This window comes from Ranitomeya imitator, chromosome 4, assembly GCF_032444005.1.
Source record: "Ranitomeya imitator isolate aRanImi1 chromosome 4, aRanImi1.pri, whole genome shotgun sequence".
Taxonomy (NCBI): Eukaryota; Metazoa; Chordata; class Amphibia; order Anura; family Dendrobatidae; genus Ranitomeya; species Ranitomeya imitator.
This window is the reverse complement of record NC_091285.1, coordinates 283,544,590-283,566,677: the sequence shown is the minus strand read 5'-3', so window position 1 is coordinate 283,566,677 and position 22,088 is coordinate 283,544,590. Positions and strand designations below refer to the sequence as shown.

Below are 22,088 nucleotides of genomic sequence, written 5' to 3'. Positions count from 1 at the left end.
TTCTGGCCATCAGGCTTCCTGGGATCTCTAGATTGTAAAGCAGATTAATGATAGGGAATCAGTTGAAGGCTATTGGGAGGCATGTTTGACAAGGGTTCCATAAGTTTCTCATGAAAGACATGAGACCTATAAGGTCAAAATAGGAATTGGGGATAGTGCAATGCTAAAAGAGAGTGTTAGGATGTAGTGGAGCAAGCCCCAATTTCTCAATTTAACCAATAGAGAGAGTAAGCAAGCTGGGCTGTGTCCAAAACGGGATTGATCTAAGGTGGTTGGCCCAGCAGCATTTTTCCAATTTGGGACCGCGAGTCCTCCGCTTGCATCACTGACCTTTGATACGACCCAGGAGGGATATGTGGAGTGGTTTACACATAGTCAGTAGGGAACATAGTTTACGGAAAGTGGAGGGAAATTATGAATATATAATGTGAAGTAGGACGATGTAAGATGGACACCTAGGTATTTTAGTGAGGCATTCCTCCATTGATATTTGAAGTTTCTTTGGAGAATATTTCCAACATCTGGTGGGGGGTGTTTAGAGAGAGCACTTCAGTCTTAGCTGTATTTTTTTTTGTCAACCATACTCCATCAGGTATCATTCTAACCAATTTACTGTAACACTGCCAACCTGACAGTGTCGGTAGTTTGCTTAGCAAAATGCTGCTGACAGGTTCACTTTAATGCAGAACCACTTTAGTTAATCCCGACTTATTAGGAAATTGCTGTTCGTGCAATTTGTTTGTAAAGTGCATCTACACATGAGGTTCTCTATAAATACTCTTTTAACACAAATCCTTAATTTGTGGCACTATGTTTTATCATGTGATTTCAGTGGATTGTATGAACTGAGCTTAAACATAGATTATTTGAAATATTAAGTAGAGCGGTCAAAGAAGTAGTGATTTAGAGGTATAAAGAAACACAAAAGAGAGAGAGCACACTTCATTGGGCACCACTATATGGAACCATAGGCTATAAGCATAGAGATCAAGGAGTCTCGCATTAGGTTATGCTGGGAACAGAACTTGTAAAGGCAAAAGAATGGCTGCCTGACCTTTCCTCGACAATGGTCCGGCCATGGATTCAGTAGTAAATGGATTGATGGTCGGCACCTTGCGTGGTAACTGAATCGTAAGGGGATAATACTTCATTACAGGTCTAAAAACAGTATTCGGGGACATCCAGCCCGCTTCATTGGGTAGATAACACCAAGAATTAAGGATGGCAGACTTGATTAATTGTTACCTATTGGATCTGGCTATATTTTATTTCAGAGATCTAATCCCACAGATAGTGCCGGTTCTTTGTAGCTTATGACTAGATCTGATGTAACTCTTCATTATATTATTTATTTCAGTAGGTTCAGTGTTAGAATTGCAGCTAAAAATCTTTATGCCCTGACCACTAGTATATAAAGCCTTGCTAATATTTTTAATCCATGTATTTGTGTAGCTATTTCTGACATTGCAGCAGCTGGTGCCTCTGCATTTGTAAATCACATTCCTCTTCAATCCTTGTGCTGCCCGCAGACTGCTCGTCATATAAAATGGCATTTGGTGGCATTCCAGAAAAGTAATTTCCACTTTTGTTTTATGCAGAGAAGTGATCAAAGTAAATTCCCATCACATGCATATAAATGTGATGTTATTCCGCGCTAATATCATGTGCTTATTACACAGATGTCACTATCTTGTCATCATAATTGCCAGACACAAATAACAATCTAGTGCCTTAGGCGAGTACTACACAGCGACCTGTGACCGCGCGATGCAAGACTGTAATGTCATCGGTACATCACAACTACCGTAATAAATCAATGTGGTCTTTGCGACCGGCTAGCTTTTACTGAGCGGCCTAGTCTGGTAGTAAAAAAAACAAAACTGCAAATGGCCTGAAATGTAAAAAAGAAACAAGACCTCGCCTATTCAGTTCACCTTTAATGCACTAGGGGTCACCTGCAGGTCTTTACAAGCCTATTGACTTCCAGCAATGACATCCGTACCCCTTGGGCAGTAATGATGGCAAGTACAAGAAGTCGCCATTGAGATCTTTGGTTGTCACTGGCATTCTGCAAATAAAGCCTGGTAGATGTGATCCCGCAGCATCTGTGCTGGACTAGAGAAGGGTTTGAAGTGGCGCGTTTTTTTTGTTGTTTTTTTCCACTTTAATCCGCATGCGTATTTTTCGAGTTTTTTTTCCAGAGCTTCCCAATGCAATAAATAGCAGGATATCCGCAAAAAATCCGCAAAATTAATGAACATGTTGCTTTTTTTTCCGCGATGCGTTTTTATCGCGAAAAAAAAGGAACATGTGCACAAAAATTGCAGAATGCATAAAAAATGATGGAATGGTTAATGTATGCGTTTTTAAAGTGTTTTTGCCACTGAAAACCATCGAAAAAACGCGCAAAAAATCCGGAATGTTTGCACACAGCCTAAGACATTTGCTTCTTTTTTGTTTATTTGAACTAATAGACAACTCCTTTAAATTGATAATAAGTTATTTGACACAAACTGGTGATGTGGAAGTCTCTGCATTAGTCAATGAGAAATACCAATTTATGTGTCTAGGTCTCCTGTCGCATGCTTCAGTGGATAAGGCATGGCTTAGCATGACATTCTCAGAGATCAGCTGCTGCTTTTAGTCCTGAGTGTGATCTCAATTGATTTTCCCTGTGTCTCCGGTGCAGTAAGTCCGTGCCATGGACTGACATTGGGACAGCGTGCATTGGGAGGAAACTGCGTGCAGTATTCATGTGTGTTTTGGTATAACATATTGTAGGAATCTCCAGTGTTAAGGATGAGTAATGTTTGACTCTGTGATCATTAACTGGATTGCATCATTGCTGTGAATTGTTATTGTCTTTCCAGATGATGTAAAGCATTGTCTAACAATTAGTAATTACTGTACCCTTTTATTTTAAATGGGCAAGAGTAAGTGGTAATTATATATACATACAACTGCATACATATTACAACTACTGCATCTCTCTGTGTATATTTTCATAGCAGCTTGCACTTGTTCACACTTGCTTTATTCTGTTAAGAGGCTAAAGGTACTGTCACACTAGACGATATCGCTAGCGATCCGTGACGTTGCAGCGTCCTCGCTAGCGATATCGTCCAGTGTGACAGGCAGCAGCGATCAGGCCCCTGCTGGGAGATCGCTGGTCGGGGAAGAAAGTCCAGAACTTTATTTCGTCGCTGGACTCCCCGTAGACATCGCTGAATCGGCGTGTGTGACACCGATTCAGCGATGTCTTCACTGGTAACCAGGGTAAACATCGGGTAACTAAGCGCAGGGCCGCGCTTAGTAACCCGCTGTTTACCCTGGTTTCCAGCGTAAAAAAACAAACAGTACATACTTACATTCAGCTGTCTGTCCCTTGCTGTCTGGTTCCTGCCTTGACTGCTGGCCGTAGTGAAAGCAGAGCACAGCCACAGCAGTGAGTCACCGCTGTGTGACTCACCGCTGTGCTGTGCTTTCACTTTCACTTTGCGGCCAGCAGTCAGTGCAGGGACCAGACGGCAAGGGACAGACAGCTGAATGTAAGTATGTACTGTTTGTTTTTTTACGCTGGTAACCAGGGTAAACATCGGGTTACTAAGCGCGGCCCTGCGCTTAGTTACCCGATGTTTACCCTGGTTACTGGGGACCTCGGGATCGTTGGTCGCTGGAGAGCGGTCTGTGTGACAGCTCTCCAGCGACCAAACAGCGACGCTGCAGCGATCCGGATCGTTGTCGGTATCGCTGCAGCGTCGCTAAGTGTGACGGTACCTTAAGGCTAGGCTCACATTTGCGTCTGTGTGCACAGCGTACGATCCGCCTCAATCCACAGGCGTACATGTCTTTAACATTATGTACGCAGTGACATGTTTTTGCATGCGTTTGCTTGCAGATGCGTACACATGCGTCGTTTCACAGTGTGCGGCGAACACAACATGTTGCATTTTTTGAGGCGTCAAATTTTTTGCAATTGTGCGCATGTTGATTGCATTCAAAAAGCGCATTACTGTCTATGGGAACGCATTGGTACTGCGTACTTTAGACTGCACATGTCCAGAAAATGATGTCACCGCCTCCACCATGTGCATAAAAAACGCAAACGCATTAACACGCAGCGTTTTGGTTTGCGTCATGTGCAAGATGATGCGCAGGCGTAAGCATGATTTTGCACGCGTTTTGGCGTGCGTTTGCGCATGCAGATAATACGCTGCAGACACATACGCAAATGTGAACTTAGCCTATGAGATGCTGGTTAGGCTTTTTTTTTAGTTTACTATTGGAGGTTGTGACTGCCTCCATGTTTGGCTGGGCACTGCTCCCATCAGCTTAAGGGTATGTTCCCATGGTCAGTAAACACTTGCGGGTTGGACGCTGCATACATCCACAGCGCCCAACCCGCAGCGTCCAGATGCTACAGCATAGTGGATGGGATTTCAAGAAATCCCATCTCCACTATGTGTGCACCGATGCCTGCGGCTCACCCGTGGAGACAGACATGCGGCACATCTTTCCAGACCGCAGCATTTATGTAGCAGAGACGTGAGTCTCCGCTGCGTAAATTACTCATACGTTTTCATTAGATCGTCAGAATTGCATTATCTTCTTAGTCACATGCATATTAAGTGCGGGAACGCCATACCCAAACATTATTTTCATGAAACTGGTCAAACACAATAATCTTTCTTATGGTCTGGTCAACAAAAGTTCTAAGATTTCTCTCCCTAATTACGTGATCATTATTATTACATTTAGTATTATATTAACATTTAAAAGGGTTGTCCACTACTTGGACAACCACTTTTCAATCTCTATATTTCCTCCCCCAGGAAAATAATACATATACTCTCCGCTGATTCCAGCGCCATTCCATCGATTTTTGGCACTGGCTCTCCCTGCGCTCCCATTACATTGTCACATGATTCCTGCAGCCAGTTAGCGGCTGCTTCACTCTTCCCTCCTACTGACAAATCAAGACATCCGGAGGGAGTGAGAGCTGCAGCTGCTCTCTGACTTCTTTTGGATGTCCATTACATCCATAGGAGAGGAGGGGGAAGCCGGCGCTGTTTGGCCACAGGGATTGCATGACACAGCAAGGTCACAGGAGCCCAGGGAGAGCCAATGCTGACACAGCAGGAGGGGAGTATGTGAGTTATTTTACTGGGGGTAAACAAAGGGATTCAGATGTCTTAACCAAGTTAAAAAACCCTTCAGAATCTTAAAGGTAAAGTCTGAACTTTTATAAATATCCTCTTAAGTACTTTACATTTAGTAAAGAAGCTGACATTTCTGATTGCATGTGGATGATTTCTTACTATTACCTTTCACTAGTCTAGTGCTGCTTATGTCAGTCATGTAGGAAGAAAATGATGCCCTTTGTTTCTCCAAAGCCGAAAGATTTCCCTTGTTGCTCCTGAATTATATCATTGTTATTGAAGTCTGGGAGTAAGGATAGACCTTTACAGAAATGGGGTTACCTTTTACAACTATCTCTCTGACTTAATAACCTGATGGGGCTCTCTGCTCATCCACCAGCTGTGGGACAACACGGATGAAGAGTAGGGATGGAGGCGTCATCATTAATCATATTGACAGCCATGTAGTAAACCTCTGATACAATCTCCACTCTGCAAGATTTCTCCAAGGAAATGAAGTTTATTGCTGTTGTTTAATTTGTAATTGTTGTGAATTTGGAGCCCAAGTTTATTACTGTGACCTAATCTGAGATCAGACATTCTGGACCATTCACAGTATGTCAAGCATCAACCGTAATATGCCTACCCACGCCATAAACCCTTATATTCCTATAGGTTGTGCTCTCTATGACTGCCTCTATCCCACAGACTTACAATTCGGTCTGTAAGTTTTCCAGTAGTGTTTTTCAGTGGATGTCCGATGCGGATCCTATCGTACGCCATAGCCCTTTATCACACTGTGTTCCATTTCTGGTATATGAAGCTACTATATTACTTCTTTCAGTGCCCACCACAATATACTATTTGGTTTTTAAGTAAACTTAAAAATGCGGAATATGTTAGCACTATATGAAGAAAGAGTATTATTATTATTGCTATTATGACACACAGATATTTAGTGCATGATTCATCATTTGTGATATTTTAAATTTTTTGTCATTTTTCATTTTTTTTGCACCAAATTCATAACACACGTAGCTCAAGAATTTGGATCCAAAGTAAAAATGCTCTATATATACAATTTTTTTTTTTTTTTTTTTCCGGTTACCAAAGTTGCTTAAACTATTAAAATGTTGCATCCTAGTCTTCAACTGTGTCAAAATTAAAAGAATAAATAAAAAATCCACCAGAAACTTACTCCAGACAGAGACTGGAATGACATGCGGCAAAGAAATGCAACATTTGAAAAAATCGCATTTCTTAAATCTGTTGTAGAGGACAAAAAAAATTTAAAAAATGGCACAACTTACAAAGAATAAGGTGCAAAGGAAAGCGACTAATAAATAGCGAATTGCTCCAGAAAACTGGAGAAACAGCAGTGATGAATCGGGGCCTTATTGTTTTTCTCTAACTCTCTTGGCGCCTGATAACTATACATCTGGTGATTGTGTAGACACACAAGGCAGCAGTTTGGCGAGTTTGACGCATCTGTTTTTTTGTTTTCAGGCTAAATCCGGCAAATTTCTAAAAAAAAACTGATCCGGTGCAAATTGTGAAAAACTGATGCGTCGGATCTGTTTCTTTAGCTGGATCCGTCCTCCTTTAATGCGCATGGATTTTTTACTTCTTGTTCGAGAGAGACCAGAACGGAATGATTTGTATGGAAAATGCTTTGAAAACCGGATCCGGGCGCCGGATTCATTGTTTCACACCTCAGTTTCATGTGTTTTTGGCCGCTTCCATCACTGCAATTTTTTTCGCCGGACAAAAAAAGTTGCTGTGGACGTTTTCTCTGTCTGCCGGAAACGATTATTTGGACAGATCCGGAAAAAAAAACGGATGAAACGTGTGGCCATCAGGCACAATCCGGCGCTAATACAACTCCATGGGAAAAAAACGGATCAATTTTTTCCAAAAATTGCCGGATTGTGCCTGAAACAAAAAGCCTGATGTGCAATGGCGTAACTACCGCGGTCGCAGCGGTCGCCATTGCGACGGGGCCCGGGCTGGTCAGGGGCCCTCCCCCCGGCAGATCAGAGGCACCGGCCGACACCATGTTCATGGGCGGACATACCGCCGGTTCAACCGGTGCAGCTCTGGGGGGCCCCTGCAGTGCGGCCAGGGACGCTACTAGCGGCAGAAGAGAGGGCGGCAGAACTGGATTTGCGCTGATAGTTTTTTTTTTTTTTTTTTTTATAAAACTCTGGGGTCAAGTGCCCGCCCCCCCTCCTCCCTCCTTCCCACCCCCCCTCCTCCCTCCCTCCTTCCCACCTCCCTCCTTCCCGCCCCCCCCTCCTCCCTCCTTCCCGCTCCCCCTCCCTGAAGACGTAATACTCACCTTCCTCCAGCGGTGGCTGCAACTGCATCTCAGCGCCGGCAGCGCGTCCTGTCTTCAGCGGTCACATGGTACCGCTAATTTAAGATCATGAATATGCGCATATTCATGACCTTAATTAGCGCTATCATGTGACCGCTGAAGACAGGAAGGAAGACGCTGCAGAAGAGATGCCAGGAAGGAAGTTCTGTTCTGTGCTGCGCGGTAAGAGGTAAGTATGACAGGGAAAAAGGACGGGGAGCCATGCACACAGGGAAAAAGGATGGGGAGCCATGCACACAAGGAAAAAGGATGGGGAGCCATGCATGCAGGGTGGGAGGATAGGGGAGGCATGCACGCAGGGGAGAAGGATGGGGGAGCCGTGAACGCAGGGGAGAAGAATGGGGGAGCCGTGAACGCAGGGGAGAAGGATGGGGAGCCGTGAACGCAGGGGAGAAGAATGGGGGAGCCGTGAACGCAGGGGAGAAGGATGGGGAGCCGTGAACGCAGGGGAGAAGGATGGGGGAGCCGTGAACGCAGGGGAGAATGATGGGGGAGCCGTGAACGCAGGGGAGAATGATGGGGGAGCCGTGAACGCAGGGGAGAAGGATGGGGAGCCGTGAACGCAGGGGAGAAGGATGGGGGAGCCGTGAACGCAGGGGAGAATGATGGGGGAGCCGTGAACGCAGGGGAGAAGGATGGGGGAGCCGTGAACGCAGGGGAGAAGGATGGGGGAGCCGTGAACACAGGGGAGAAGGATGGGGGAGCCGTGAACGCAGGGGAGAAGGATGGGGGAGCCGTGAACGCAGGGGAGAAGGATGGGGAGCCGTGAACGCAGGGGAGAAGGATGGGGGAGCAGTGAACGCAGGGGAGAAGGATGGGGGAGCCATGAATGCAGGGGAGAAGGATGGGGGAGCCATGAATGCAGGGGAGAAGGATGGGGGAGCCGTGAACGCAGGGGAGAAGGATGGGGGAGCCGTGAACGCAGGGGAGAAGGATGGGGGAGCCGTGAACACAGGGGAGAAGGATGGGGGAGCCGTGAACGCAGGGGAGAAGGATGGGGGAGCCGTGAACGCAGGGGAGAAGGATGGGGAGCCGTGAACGCAGGGGAGAAGGATGGGGGAGCCGTGAACGCAGGGGAGAAGGATGGGGGAGCCATGAATGCAGGGGAGAAGGATGGGGGAGCCATGAATGCAGGGGAGAAGGATGGGGGAGCCGTGAACGCAGGGGAGAAGGATGGGGGAGCCGTGAACGCAGGGGAGGATGGGGGAGCCATGAACGCAGGGGAGAAGGATGGCGGAGCCGTGAACGCAGGGGAGAAGGATGGGGGAGCCCAGCACGCAGGGGAGAAGGATGGGGGAGCCGTGAACGCAGGGGAGAAGGATGGGGGAGCCATGCACACAGGGTGGGAGGATGGAGTATAAATATGGAGTATAAATACTGGGCCCTATAGGGGGGACACAGTGTGAGTGGACAGTGTGAAGAGGGGGCCGGTATAGAAAGGAGAGGTCAGTGTGAAGAGTATGTACCATAAGAAGGACAGTGTGGGGGTCATATTTCGTGCAGACAATATAGTGAGGGGCAATTTTTTATTCCAGAGCATTATAATGACACTTGTATCTTTAAGAGCATCTTGTGGAGACTTTCTGCAAAAGAGCGGAAAAGATGGAAGTCTGCAGAGACGGCTGTGGATGAGAAAACTCATCATGGGATCTGGACAAGATGAAGAAAAGAAGAACGGCTCCAGAGACGACGTCATCTATAAGGTACCTGGATGTAAATGTTATTTGTGATACTAACTCTCATGTTTTTATTTATGTTAGGAGCTTTAAAGGGGTTGTCCAGGTTTGTAATGAGTCTGCAGTCATTCTTTGTGACTGCAGACTTCTGACTTCTCACAGTGCGCCCTGCACGCTGTCAGGATTCTGTCGTGCTGGCGATTTACATACGTGCGGTCACATGCTGACTAGACATGTGTAGCCTCCGTCAGTGAAAATGAACTGAGCGAGGCCGGGCATGTCTAGTTGGAATGTGGCCAGAGGTATATAAATCGCATACTTGTGCTGACATGACCGTCCACCGGCAAGGGAGAATCCTAGTAGTGTGCAGTGCATGCGTTGTGAGAATTCAGAAGCTGCAATGTCAGGATTCAGCTCTGCAGGTTCTGGTGATGGTGGCCGCCATATTGGCAAAGCCTGAGGCGGCTGCTGGGACCGGGAACAGGTAGTGCCGGAGCTAGTGGGGGGCACGTGGACCAAGCCGCCCAGGAGGGGTATGCCGCAGCGGCTCAGCCATATGGAGGATCCGGGGATGAACATGGAGGTGTACGGGACCGGCGGAAGTGAGGTGTGTCTGCTGCCCGTGTGTCGCCGTCTCGGCCCCCAGCGTCCCTGGCCCCCTGTGACACCAGCCCCGTTTCCTCCCTGCTGTCCCGTGCCCCATGTCTTAGTAGGTCCCCAGGTTCAGGTCATGGTGCTCCTCTGGGCTCCCCGTACACACCTTGTTCCTCCTCCCCTGGTCTCCCAATGCTCCTCATCTCCCATGCCCTGAGTCCTCCTGCACCCCCCATGCATTCCCTGCCCCTTGTCCCCGTGTGACTCGTCTGCCCTGCTCTCAAGTCTCCCCTGTCACCTTTCTCACCGTGTGTTCTCCATCTACCCTGTCCTTGTAATCCCTGTGCCCCCTTCTTCCCTCCTCCCAAGTTTCCCCCCCCATCTTCCTCTGTCCCCTTGCGTCCCTATCTACTCTGCCCTCGGAGTCCCCTTGTGTCCTCTTGTGCCTGTCTCCATTGCACCCTAGTCCCCGTGTGTCCCATTGTGCCCTTCTCCCCTTCCTCTTAGTCCTTATGAGTCCCCTTGTGCTTCTATCCCTTGTCCCCGTGTGTAGCCGTGTGTCAGTGTCCCTTGCCAACTAGTCCCTGTGTGTCGCCTTGCGCCTGTCTCCCTTGTCCCCTATGCTTGTGTCCCTTGTCCCCGTGTGCCAGTCTTCCTTGCCCATTAGTCCCTGTGTGTCCCCTTCTAAGTCTCCATGGCCAACTAGTCCCTGTGTGTCCCCTTGTGCCAGTCTCCCTTGCCCACTAGTCCCCTTTTAACCTTCTCCCCTGCCCCCTAGCCCCCAAGTGTCCCCTTGTGCCTGTCTTCCTTGCTCCCTAGCCCCCCTATATTACTATTGTGCCTGTCTCCCCTACTCCCCTTGTGTCCTTGTCCCCTGCCCCCTAGTCACCATTTGCTCATGTCTTTCTCACTGCCCCTGTATGAGGGGCTGCATTATACTGTGAGGGGGGCTGCATTATATTCTATGGGGGTTACATTGTATTGTATGGCCGGGCTGCAGTATACTCTGTGGGGTGGCTGTATTATACTATATGTGGGCTGCATTATACTGAATCGAGGTCTATGGGGAATATATTATACTATATGAAGAACTATGGTCCATCATACTATGGGAAGTGAATTGTACAACATGGATGACGATGGCGGTGCATTATACTATATGGAGCACTATGAGGAGTATATTATACTATATGGAGGACTGAGCAGTGTATTTTAATATATGGAGGACTATGTGGAGTGTATAATACTAAATAGAGGACTGAGGAGTGTATTATACTATATGGAGGACTATGAGGGGTTCATTATACTATATGGAGCACTATGAGGAGTGTATTATACTATATGGAGGACTGAGCAGTGTATTTTAATATATGGAGGACTATGTGGAGTGTATAATACTAAATGGGGGACTGAGGAGTGTATTATACTATATGGAGGACTATGAGGGGTGCATTATACTATATGGAGCACTATGAGCAGTGGATTATACTATATGGAGGACTGAGCAGTGTATTTTAATATATGGAGGACTATGTGGAGTGTATAATACTAAATGGAGGACTGAGGAGTGTATTATACTATATAGAAGACTATGAGGGGTGTATTATACTATATGGAGGACTGAGCAGTGTATTATACTATATGGAGCACTACGAAGAGTGTATTATGCTATATGGAGGACTGAGGAGTGTACAATACTATATGGGGGACTATGGGGAGTGTATTATACTATAAGGAGTACATTATAGTTCTCATATGGATCCCCATGACTTCTATGTTAACCCCTGATGAGTATAATGGTTTATTTTCTTTTATACATTACATAACAATGGCAGTACGGGGGACAAATATATGCCAGGATGGGGCACTGGATAGTTATGCAACTGAGGTCACACTATACAACTTTGCAATAAAGCTATAGTGTGCAATATTAATAGGGAAAATGTGAATTTGGGTGGAAAATATTTTGGCATGGTGGGGGGCCCCATTTGAAAGTTCGCACCGGGGCCCATAGCTTTGTAGTTACGCCACTGCTGATGTGTGATAGTAGCCTTACTATCGGCAGGAGGAATGCCCAAATATCTGGTCGCTGAACTCTTCCACACTGCGTCAAGTTTAGGCTAATTTATACTGGCACCTAATTTCTATGTTACACCAAAAGAAAATATATTTTGTACAAAACTGAATATAACTTTTTGCCATTTTCTGAAAAGTCGGGATGTTTATACTTGAAATTGTAAAGATATGTATTGGAAATAAGCCATAACATAATTGGTGATCAGTCGTATTTCTATAATTGATGTACAATTAACTACAAAGTGAAAACCAATTATAGGGTTAGTGAAATTGAATGTTAACATTTTTTCCTGCAGGTCATGAAGACTTACCACATGTATCACGCAGAGAGCATCAATGCAGAATGTAAGCTAAAAGAAGCTGAGAAACAAGAAGAGAAACAAATTGGAAGGTCTGACCCGGTATTTCACTTACGCCTGGAAGATAAGCACCAAAGACGGAGCTCGGTGAAAAAAATCGAGAAGATGAAAGAGAAGGTTAGTGCGACCATTGTGGTGGCCAAGCACCTCTGGAGGGCTCGCGACCTGAACAATTGTGGTTTATTACCGAATCCATCATATCAGCTCAGATTGTGTGTATCGTGTTAATAACCGCTATTTCTATCTGCAGCGCCAAGCCAAGTACTCCGAGAACAAGCTGAAATCCATAAAGGCACGCAACGAATATTTATTAACACTGGAGGCAACAAATGCTTCTGTATTCAAATATTACATCCACGACCTTTCGGATTTAATTGATGTAAGTAACTGATTTATTTATTGTGCATGTATTTCATCACGAGCAAGTCCTTTCTTGTCATGGCTTGGATATCTGGTTTAGGTGGAATTGCTTGTGCTATGGATAAAAATGAAGGGTAATACAGAAATGGGATTCTGCACACCATTGATCTTTCATGCTTTTCACGAGCTGTACTGGCTCATTAAAGGGGTCTTAAAGTACAAGCCTGCAGTCACTCAGTGACTTGGGAATCCTCACATTGTGCGCATCGCATGCTGTGCAGATTCTCTAGTGCTGGTGTCGGGAGCGGCGGTCATGAAACTGCAAGTATGAGATATGCATGCTCCCGGCCACATTCCGACTAGACTACCACACCTCTCTAGTTGGAATGTGGCCGGGAATATCCATATTGCATACTTGTGGCCACTTGACTGGCACAGGTGAGTCCTCAGAGCGCGCATATGTGGCTTCACATGTCTGCAGTCACACAGTGACTGCAGACTTGTAGTTTTAGACCAGACTACCCCTTATAAAGATGTGTTTGTCATGTACACAACGCAGCTCTGATGTTCTTCACCTATACAAGTTGTATGGCCAAAGACTGCATGGCACAACTGCGACAATTTGTGGTAAAGCAAAGTGTGGTTTTGCCATGTGGTTTCTCACTTACACTCACCACTACCCATTGGCCACATTGTGCACAGGCACCCATAATGGGGGTTTCCGACGATCAAAGCAAATTTTAATTAATAAATCTTGCTGTAATAATAACTTCCACAATTGAATGTGTTACAAAATAATGTCCCTGTGCTGAGATAATCTTATAGATGTGCCCCTGCTGTGTACTGTGTAATGGCCGTGTCTGCCCGTACAGGGACATGGTCTGATCATACCACAGCTCCTGGGCAGGGGAGGAAGCAAAAGAGTATACAGACATTACAGCAGGGGATCACAGCTGGTTCTTTCTGTGTGGCATATAATGTTTTTAAATAGACCGTGAAATGCCCTGCCCAGGAGCTGTGGTATGATCAGACCATGTCCCTGTACAGTCAGACAGCCATTACACAGCAGGGACACATTTATAAGATTATCTCAGCACAGGAACATTTTATTTAAACACATCCAATTGTGGAAATTATTATTATTCCAAGATCTGTTCATTAAAATATACTTTACTTGTGGTAAAACCCCTTTAAGGAGATTAGTTAATAATACTAGCCATTCTTAATATACCAATGCCGCTTTCTAACAATACACTGAAGTGTACCTATACTTTGAAAATTTTCTTACGTAGTGTATGTCATTAAAAATCCTGCAGATCAGTGGGATTTTGGGTCTGAGACCCCCACCATTCGCTTGAAGTACAATTTTGAATGGCTCCGTTGAGGAGACAAAAGCCCCCTACTTTTGAATGAATCAGTGCGGTTAGTGGTGAAGGGGCTTAATAGAAAGTTGATAAACAATTATGTGCTTCTGCCTGTTTAAATCAGCGTTTCATAACCGGACCCCACCAATCAACAGGACATATTAGGACATGAACTTTATAAATAAAATCTAGCGTCACCTTAACCCATTCCCGACTTTCAACATACACAGTACGTAATGTAAGGGAATGGCTTCCCGACCTTGGACGTATGAGGTACGTCATGGTAATTTTGCGCGCGCGCGATCGCTGACCTGTTTTCAGCTTATTTCATAGCTGACACCCGACTTATTGCCAGGAACATTGCCCCCGAACCCCCTAAATGCTGCGATTGATATCGATGGCAGCATTTAGAAGAGAGCTCCCTCTCCCCTCCCCTCCCTTTGGCGCCCCTGCGACGTCATCGCAAGGGCCCGATCATTGCAATAGTGACACCAGGCTAGCATGCTTTGTAGCCCATGCTCAGACCATGGTCTAACAAGCTCATGTGTCAGTGCAGCACTGATAATTCTAAAGAATTGCAATACTTCATAACAGTGATCAGACTGCTAAAAGTGAAAGTCCCATAAAAGGACCAAGTAAAAGTAAAAAAAGTTAAAATGGTAAAAATCACTACATTTTATATAGATATATGTCTATATTTTACCTATAAATTTGTATTTTATGTAACAAAAATAAACTAATACAAATGTTTGATGTCGCCGTGTCCAGAACAACCCAACCTATAATACTATCACACTAGTTAACTCCTGCACTGAACACCATAAAAAATAAAAAACAAGGCAAAAACCAATGCTTTTTCTTCATACCACCAAACAAAAAGTGGAATAAAATGTGATAAAAAAAAGAATATACCGTATATACTCGAGTATAACCGACCCGAGTATAAGCCGACCCCCCTAATTTTGCCACAAAAAACTGGGAAAACTTATTGACTCGAGTATAAGCCTAGGGTGGAAATGCAGCATTTACCGGTGAATTTCAAAAATAAAAATAGATCATTATTTCCCCGTAGCTGTGCCATATAGTGCTCTGCACCATTCATATTGCCCCATAGCTGTGCCATATAGTGCTCTGCACCGTTCATTATTTCCCCATAGCTGTGCCATATAGTGCTCTGCACCGTTCATATTGCCCCATAGCTGTGCCATATAGTGCTCTGCACCGTTCATATTTCCCCATAGCTGTGCCATATAGTGCTCTGCACCGTTCATATTTCCCCATATCTGCTCTGCACCGTTTATTTTTGTCCCATAGCTGTGCCCCATACAGTGCTCTGCACCGTTCATATTTCCCCAAATCTGCTCTGCACCGTTCATTTTTGTCCCATAGCTGTGCCCCATACAGTGCTCTACACCGTTCATATTGCCCCATATATGCTCTGCACCGTTCATTTTTGTCCCATAGCTGTGCCCCATATATGCTCTGCACCGTTCATATTTCCCCATAGCTGTGCCCCATATAGTGCTCTGCACCGTTCATATTGCCCCATAGATGCTCCACATAAATCTGTGCCGCTGCTGCAATAAAAAAAAAAAGCCATACTCGCCTCTCTTGCTTGCAGCTCCCAGCATCCGGTCCCAGCGTCTCTCCGCTCTGACTGATCAGGCAGAGGGCGCCGCGCACACTATACGCGTCATCGCGCCCTCTGACCTGAACAGTCAGAGCGCAGAGATGCCGGGAAGATGGAGCGACGCCGGGGAGATGGAGCGGCGCCCGGCGGCTGGAACGTGGACAGGTGAATATGACATACTTACCTAGTCCCAGCGATCCTGGCGCTCCCCGCCTGTCCCACGGTCTTCTGTGCTGCAGCCTCTTCCTCTATCAGCGGTCACCGGGACTGCTGATTAGAGAAATGAATAGGCGGCTCCACCCCTATGGGAGGTGGAGCCGCCTATTCATTTCTCTAATGAGCGGTCCCACGTGACCGCTGAAGAGGGGAAGAGGCTGCAGCACAGAAGACCGTGGGACGGCAGGGGGAGCGCCAGGATCGCTGGGACTAGGTAAGTATACCTCAGCGCCCTCTCCCCCTCACCCGCCGACCCCACTGCTACCGTGACTCGAGTATAAGCCGAGAGGGGCACTTTCAGCCCAAAAATTTGGGCTGAAAATCTCGGCTTATACTCGAGTATATACAGTGGAGCAAAAAAGTATTTAGTCAGTCAGCAATAGTGCAAGTTCCACCACTTAAAAAGATGAGAGGCGTCTGTAATTTACATCATAGGTAGACCTCAACTATGGGAGACAAACTGAGAAAAAAAAATCCAGAAAATCACATTGTCTGTTTTTTTATCATTTTATTTGCATATTATGGTGGAAAATAAGTATTTGGTCAGAAACAAACAATCAAGATTTCTGGCTCTCACAGACCTGTAACTTCTTCTTTAAGAGTCTCCTCTTTCCTCCACTCATTACCTGTAGTAATGGCACCTGTTTAAACTTGTTATCAGTATAAAAAGACACCTGTGCACACCCTCAAACAGTCTGACTCCAAACTCCACTATGGTGAAGACCAAAGAGCTGTCAAAGGACACCAGAAACAAAATTGTAGCCCTGCACCAGGCTGGGAAGACTGAATCTGCAATAGCCAACCAGCTTGGAGTGAAGAAATCAACAGTGGGAGCAATAATTAGAAAATGGAAGACATACAAGACCACTGATAATCTCCCTCGATCTGGGGCTCCACGCAAAATCCCACCCCGTGGGGTCAGAATGATCACAAGAACGGTGAGCAAAAATCCCAGAACCACGCGGGGGGACCTAGTGAATGAACTGCAGAGAGCTGGGACCAATGTAACAAGGCCTACCATAAGTAACACACTCCGCCACCATGGACTCAGATCCTGCAGTGCCAGACGTGTCCCACTGCTTAAGCCAGTACATGTCCGGGCCCTTCTGAAGTTTGCTAGAGAGCATTTGGATGATCCAGAGGAGTTTTGGGAGAATGTCCTATGGTCTGATGAAACCAAACTGGAACTGTTTGGTAGAAACACAACTTGTCGTGTTTGGAGGAAAAAGAATACTGAGTTGCATCCATCAAACACCATACCTACTGTAAAGCATGGTGGTGGAAACATCATGCTTTGGGGCTGTTTCTCTGCAAAGGGGCCAGGACGACTGATCCGGGTACATGAAAGAATGGGGCCATGTATCGTGAGATTTTGAGTGCAAACCTCCTTCCATCAGCAAGGGCATTGAAGATGAAACGTGGCTGGGTCTTCCAACATGACAATGATCCAAAGCACACCGCCAGGGCAACGAAGGAGTGGCTTCGTAAGAAGCATTTCAAGGTTCTGGAGTGGCCTAGCCAGTCTCCAGATCTCAACCCTATAGAAAACCTTTGGAGGGAGTTGAAAGTCCGTGTTGCCAAGCGAAAAGCCAAAAACATCACTGCTCTAGAGGAGATCTGCATGGAGGAATGGGCCAACATACCAACAACAGTGTGTGGCAACCTTGTGAAGACTTACAGAAAACGTTTGACCTCTGTCATTGCCAACAAAGGATATATTACAAAGTATTGAGATTAAATTTTGTTTCTGACCAAATACTTATTTTCCACCATAATATGCAAATAAAATGATAAAAAAACAGACAATGTGATTTTCTGGATTTTTTTTTCTCAGTTTGTCTCCCATAGTTGAGGTCTACCTATGATGTAAATTACAGACGCCTCTCATCTTTTTAAGTGGTGGAACTTGCACTATTGCTGACTGACTAAATACTTTTTTGCCCCACTGTATGGTAAATAAAAATGGTATTGCTGAAAACATCTTGTTCCTCAAAAATCAATATACAATGACGTCAGTAGAAAATGTTAAGTTATAGCCCTCAGAATAAAGTGAAGCAAAAATAATTTTATCTATAAAATAGTTTTTATTGTATAAAAGCGCCAAAACATGAAAAATGATATAACTGAGGTATCGCTGTAATCGTACTGACCCAAAGAATAAAGTTGCCTTATCAATTTTACCACCTGCGGAATGGCATTTTTTATTTTTTTTTTAAAGTTTTCTTCATTCCGCTTACCAAAAATAGGAAAAGAGAGCGATCAAAAAAATGTTCTGTGCCCGAAAATGCTACCAATTCAACTTGTCCTGCAAAAAAAAGAAACAACCCTAACATGACTGTCTGCAGAAATATGGAAAAAATTATAGCTCTCAAAATATGGCGACATAAAGTTTTGTTTTTGCAATAAGTGTTTTTTTAGTTTGTGACAGCAGGCAAATCTGGTATCGCTATAGTTGCACCGGCGTGAAGAATAAAGTCATCTAATCACTTATACAACACGAGAAACAGCGTAAAAAATAAATAAAACCAATTCTTCACATGCTGTTGATTATTTTCATTCTGCCTTCCAAAGATCGGCTCACATTTATCCTGCGCTCTATGCTGAGCGCTTACATCGGGGTTTCCGTGTAAATCTGAAATACATGATTCAGACAGACATAGGAAGATTCCCTATGATGAGGTAGATGGAGGCACTGTGGACTCTGTATGTCAAAATCATCGCTACGCCTGTAGATAAATTCCCAAAGGGATAGAATTTCCAAAATGCTGTTCTAGCACTTTGCGGACTTCATATACAGATCCCCAAAGGCTAAGTTCATACTAGGTGTGTTTGCAGCGTTTTTTTATGCAAATTTTCTGCTGTGTTTTACAGTACCAGCAAAGTCTAAAAGATTTCAGAAATCTGGGAGTTTCAGGACCTGGACCTTAGGACCTGATCTTTTGCACTCGTTAGCAATGGATAAGATATTAAATAATAAAATAGCACAATATGTACTCTTTGGCCCCGATTCATCAAACCGATTTCACCAGAATTCTGGCGTAAATTGCTTTGAAAAGTTACAAAATTTTTTGCACAGCTCAGTCTTAAGTTTCATGGGAGGAGCCTTGACGGGACAGGGGGAGCAAAGGGTGTATGATGCCAGAGCTCTGTAATTCAGGATGTGGCATACTGTGTGCCAAAAATCTTACATTCCTACTGGAGTAAGGTTTGTAGCGATGCCTCCCCACTTGTCAGAAGCTCCGGATTTAGTAAGAGAAGTGTGCTTCTTAAGGCTATCGCATCTAATGAATGGCTATGGGTGAGGCTACGAGGCGGAGATTAGCGTCCTCGCTGCAGATAATTGACATGCTGCGGCTTGTGAACCCGCACCGCCGGCGAGTTTACGCAGCATCAAATAGAAGCACAGTAGCCATGGGATTTCTATAAATCCCATCCTCTGTGCTTGTAATGCAGAACGCAACGCTATGGGCATAGTGCAGGTGAGCTGCGTCCAAAACGATGCTAATCTGGATCGTGGGCACGTACCCTTAATGGATCAGCAGCATCTGACTCTGACATGCCCCTCACCAAAATCGGCGTGAACATCACCTTCTTGACCAATTGGGGCCTTTTGATGTTTTCTTCTTATGTAAGTGGCCAGGCTATACAAGTGATGTGTGTATGGAGATCTTCGCCCCGTAAGTGAGAAGTCTGACTAAGCAGGACACCAATATTTTTGAGACCAATCTGCAGGAAATCGGTAAGGCGCCATAGGCACATACTTTTTGCACAATCCAGGTGTATTGTTATGTAGTGTTTACTTAGAAGTTCTGCTTTATTATTGTAAAGGCAATTTTGCCCCTGAATATGTTCACGTATTTTTTGAAACTCTACACTTCTAAATGTGCTGACTGCTCATCAGCCAATTTGGCAGAGTTAAATGAAATGTTTCTAACAGCTGGCATTCCTGAGAATCTACTATATAATTGTCTAAGGGTCACTTCCGTCTTTTTGTCTTTCTGTCTGTCCTTCTTTCTGTCACGGATATTCATTGGTCGCGGCCTCTGTTTGTCATGGAAATCCAAGTCGCTGATTGGTCGTGGCTGTTTTGCCGTGACCAATCAGCGATAGCCACTGATATATACTGTGTGGGCAGTGTTATATACTACGTGGCTGCTATATACTGCGTGGGCTGTGCTATATTTTACGTGGCCACTGTTATATACTGCGTGGCCTGTGTTATTATTATTATTATTATTATTATTATTATTATACATTTTTATAGCGCCATTTATTCCATGGCGCTTTACATGTGAATACGAGGCAAATATAGACAAATACATTAAACATGAGCAGATAACAGGCACACGGGTACATAAGGAGGGAGGACCCTGCCCGCGAGGGCTCACAGTCTGCAGGGGATGGGTGATGAAACACTAGGAGAGGGCAGGGCAGGTTCCGCGGCGGTTCAGTAACTTCAGGATCACTGCAGGCTGTAGGCTTGTCGGAAGAGGTGGGTCTTCAGGTTCTTTTTGAAGGTTTCTATGGTAGGCGAGAGTCTGATGTGTTGGGGTAGAGAGTTCCAGAGTATGGGACAAGCACGGGAGAAGTCTTGGATGCGGTTGTGGGAAGAAGAGATGAGAGGGGAGTAGAGAAGGAGGTCTTGAGAGGATCGGAGGTTGCGTGTAGGTAGGTACCGGGAGACCATGTCACAGATGTATGGAGGAGAAAGGTTGTGGTGGCTTTGTATGTCATTGTGAGGGTTTTGAACTGGAGTCTCTGGGCGATAGGAAGCCAGTGAAGGGCTTGACACAGGGGAGAGGCTGGGGAATAGCGGGGAGACAGGTAGATTAGTCGGGCAGCAGAGTGTAGGATGGATTGGAGCGGTGCCAGAGTGCTAGAGGGGAGTCCAGAGAGTAGGAGGTTGCAGTAGTCGAGGCGGGAGATGATAAGGGCATGCACTAGCGTTTTTGCGGTGTCGCGGTCAAGGAAAGCACGGATCCGGGAAATATTTTTGAGTTTGAGACGGCAGGAGGAGGCAAGGGCTTGGATATGTGGCTTGAAAGAGAGGGCAGAGTCGAGGATCACCCCGAGGCACCGGGCGTGTGGGACTGGGGAAAGTGAGCAGCCATTGACATTGATGGATAGGTCTGGTGGAAGGGTAGAGTGAGATGGGGGAAAGATGATGAATTCTGTTTTGTCCATGTTCAGTTGTAGAAAGCGAGCAGAAAAGAAGGCTGAAATAGCAGACAGACAGTGCGGGATTTTGGTAAGTAAGGAGGTGAGGTCAGGTCCGGATAGGTAGATCTGCGTGTCATCAGCGTAGAGATGGTACTGCATACCGTGGGATTCTATGAGCTGTCCCAAGCCGAAAGTGTAGATGGAGTAGAGTAGGGGTCCTAGAACAGAGCCTTGAGGAACACCGACTGACAAGGGGCGAAGTGAGGAGGTGGTGTGGGGGAGGGAGACACTGAATGTTCGGTCTGTCAGATATGACGAGATCCAGGAAAGGGCCAAGTCTGTGATGCCAAGAGATGAGAGAATTTGTAGCAAAAGGGAGTGGTCCACAGTGTCAAAGGCAGAAGACAGGTCCAGGAGAAGGAGGACAGAGTAGTGTCGCTTGCTCCTGGCAGTTAGTAGGTCATTGGTGACTTTAGTTAGGGCAGTTTCAGTTGAGTGATGGGGACGGAAGCCTGATTGTAACCGATCAAAGAGGGAGCAGGAGGAGAGGTGGGAGGACAATTCAAGATGGACGTGTTGCTCCGGCAATTTGGAGGCATAAGGGAGAAGAGATATCGGGCGATAGCTAGACACAGAGGATGGGTCGAGGGAGGGCTTTTTGAGGATGGGTGTGATCTTGGCATGCTTGAAGGATGAGGCTTGTTATATACTATGTCGCCTGTGTTATATACTGCGTGGCTGCTATATACTGCGTGGGCTGTGTTATATACTGCGTGGCCACTGTTATATATTGTGTGGCCTGTATTAACGCATTGGGTATTCTACAATATGTATGTATATAGCAGCCACATAGTATATAGCACAGGCCACGTAGTATTTGTCTGCTATATACTACATGGCTCCTATATACTACGTGGCCTGTGCTATATACTATGTGGCTGCTATATACATACATAAATACATATTCTAGAATACCCGATGCGTTAGAATCTGGCCACCATCTAGTGAGAAATAACACTGTACCATGTGTGAAATGAAAATTGAGACAAGGTGCCACGATTTGTCGCCTGCCTCCTCTGTGTTAAACCTTTTTTTTCCAATAAATTGTTTGATACTATACTATAGTTCTCCACATGAT

General features: G+C 45.6%; 1 protein-coding gene across 4 annotated transcripts in view; it reads left to right on the top strand.

Moving 5' to 3' along the window:
• Nucleotides 1-22,088, top strand: part of SRGAP1 (SLIT-ROBO Rho GTPase activating protein 1) — a 205,123-nt gene that overhangs the window by 145,763 nt on the left and 37,272 nt on the right. For all 4 annotated transcript variants that reach the window (XM_069764703.1, XM_069764702.1, XM_069764700.1 and 1 more), the window contains exons 5-6: nt 12,158-12,337; nt 12,471-12,599. In XM_069764703.1, the coding sequence (XP_069620804.1) occupies nt 12,158-12,337; nt 12,471-12,599 (309 nt within the window). The remainder of the gene's footprint in view (nt 1-12,157; nt 12,338-12,470; nt 12,600-22,088) is intronic.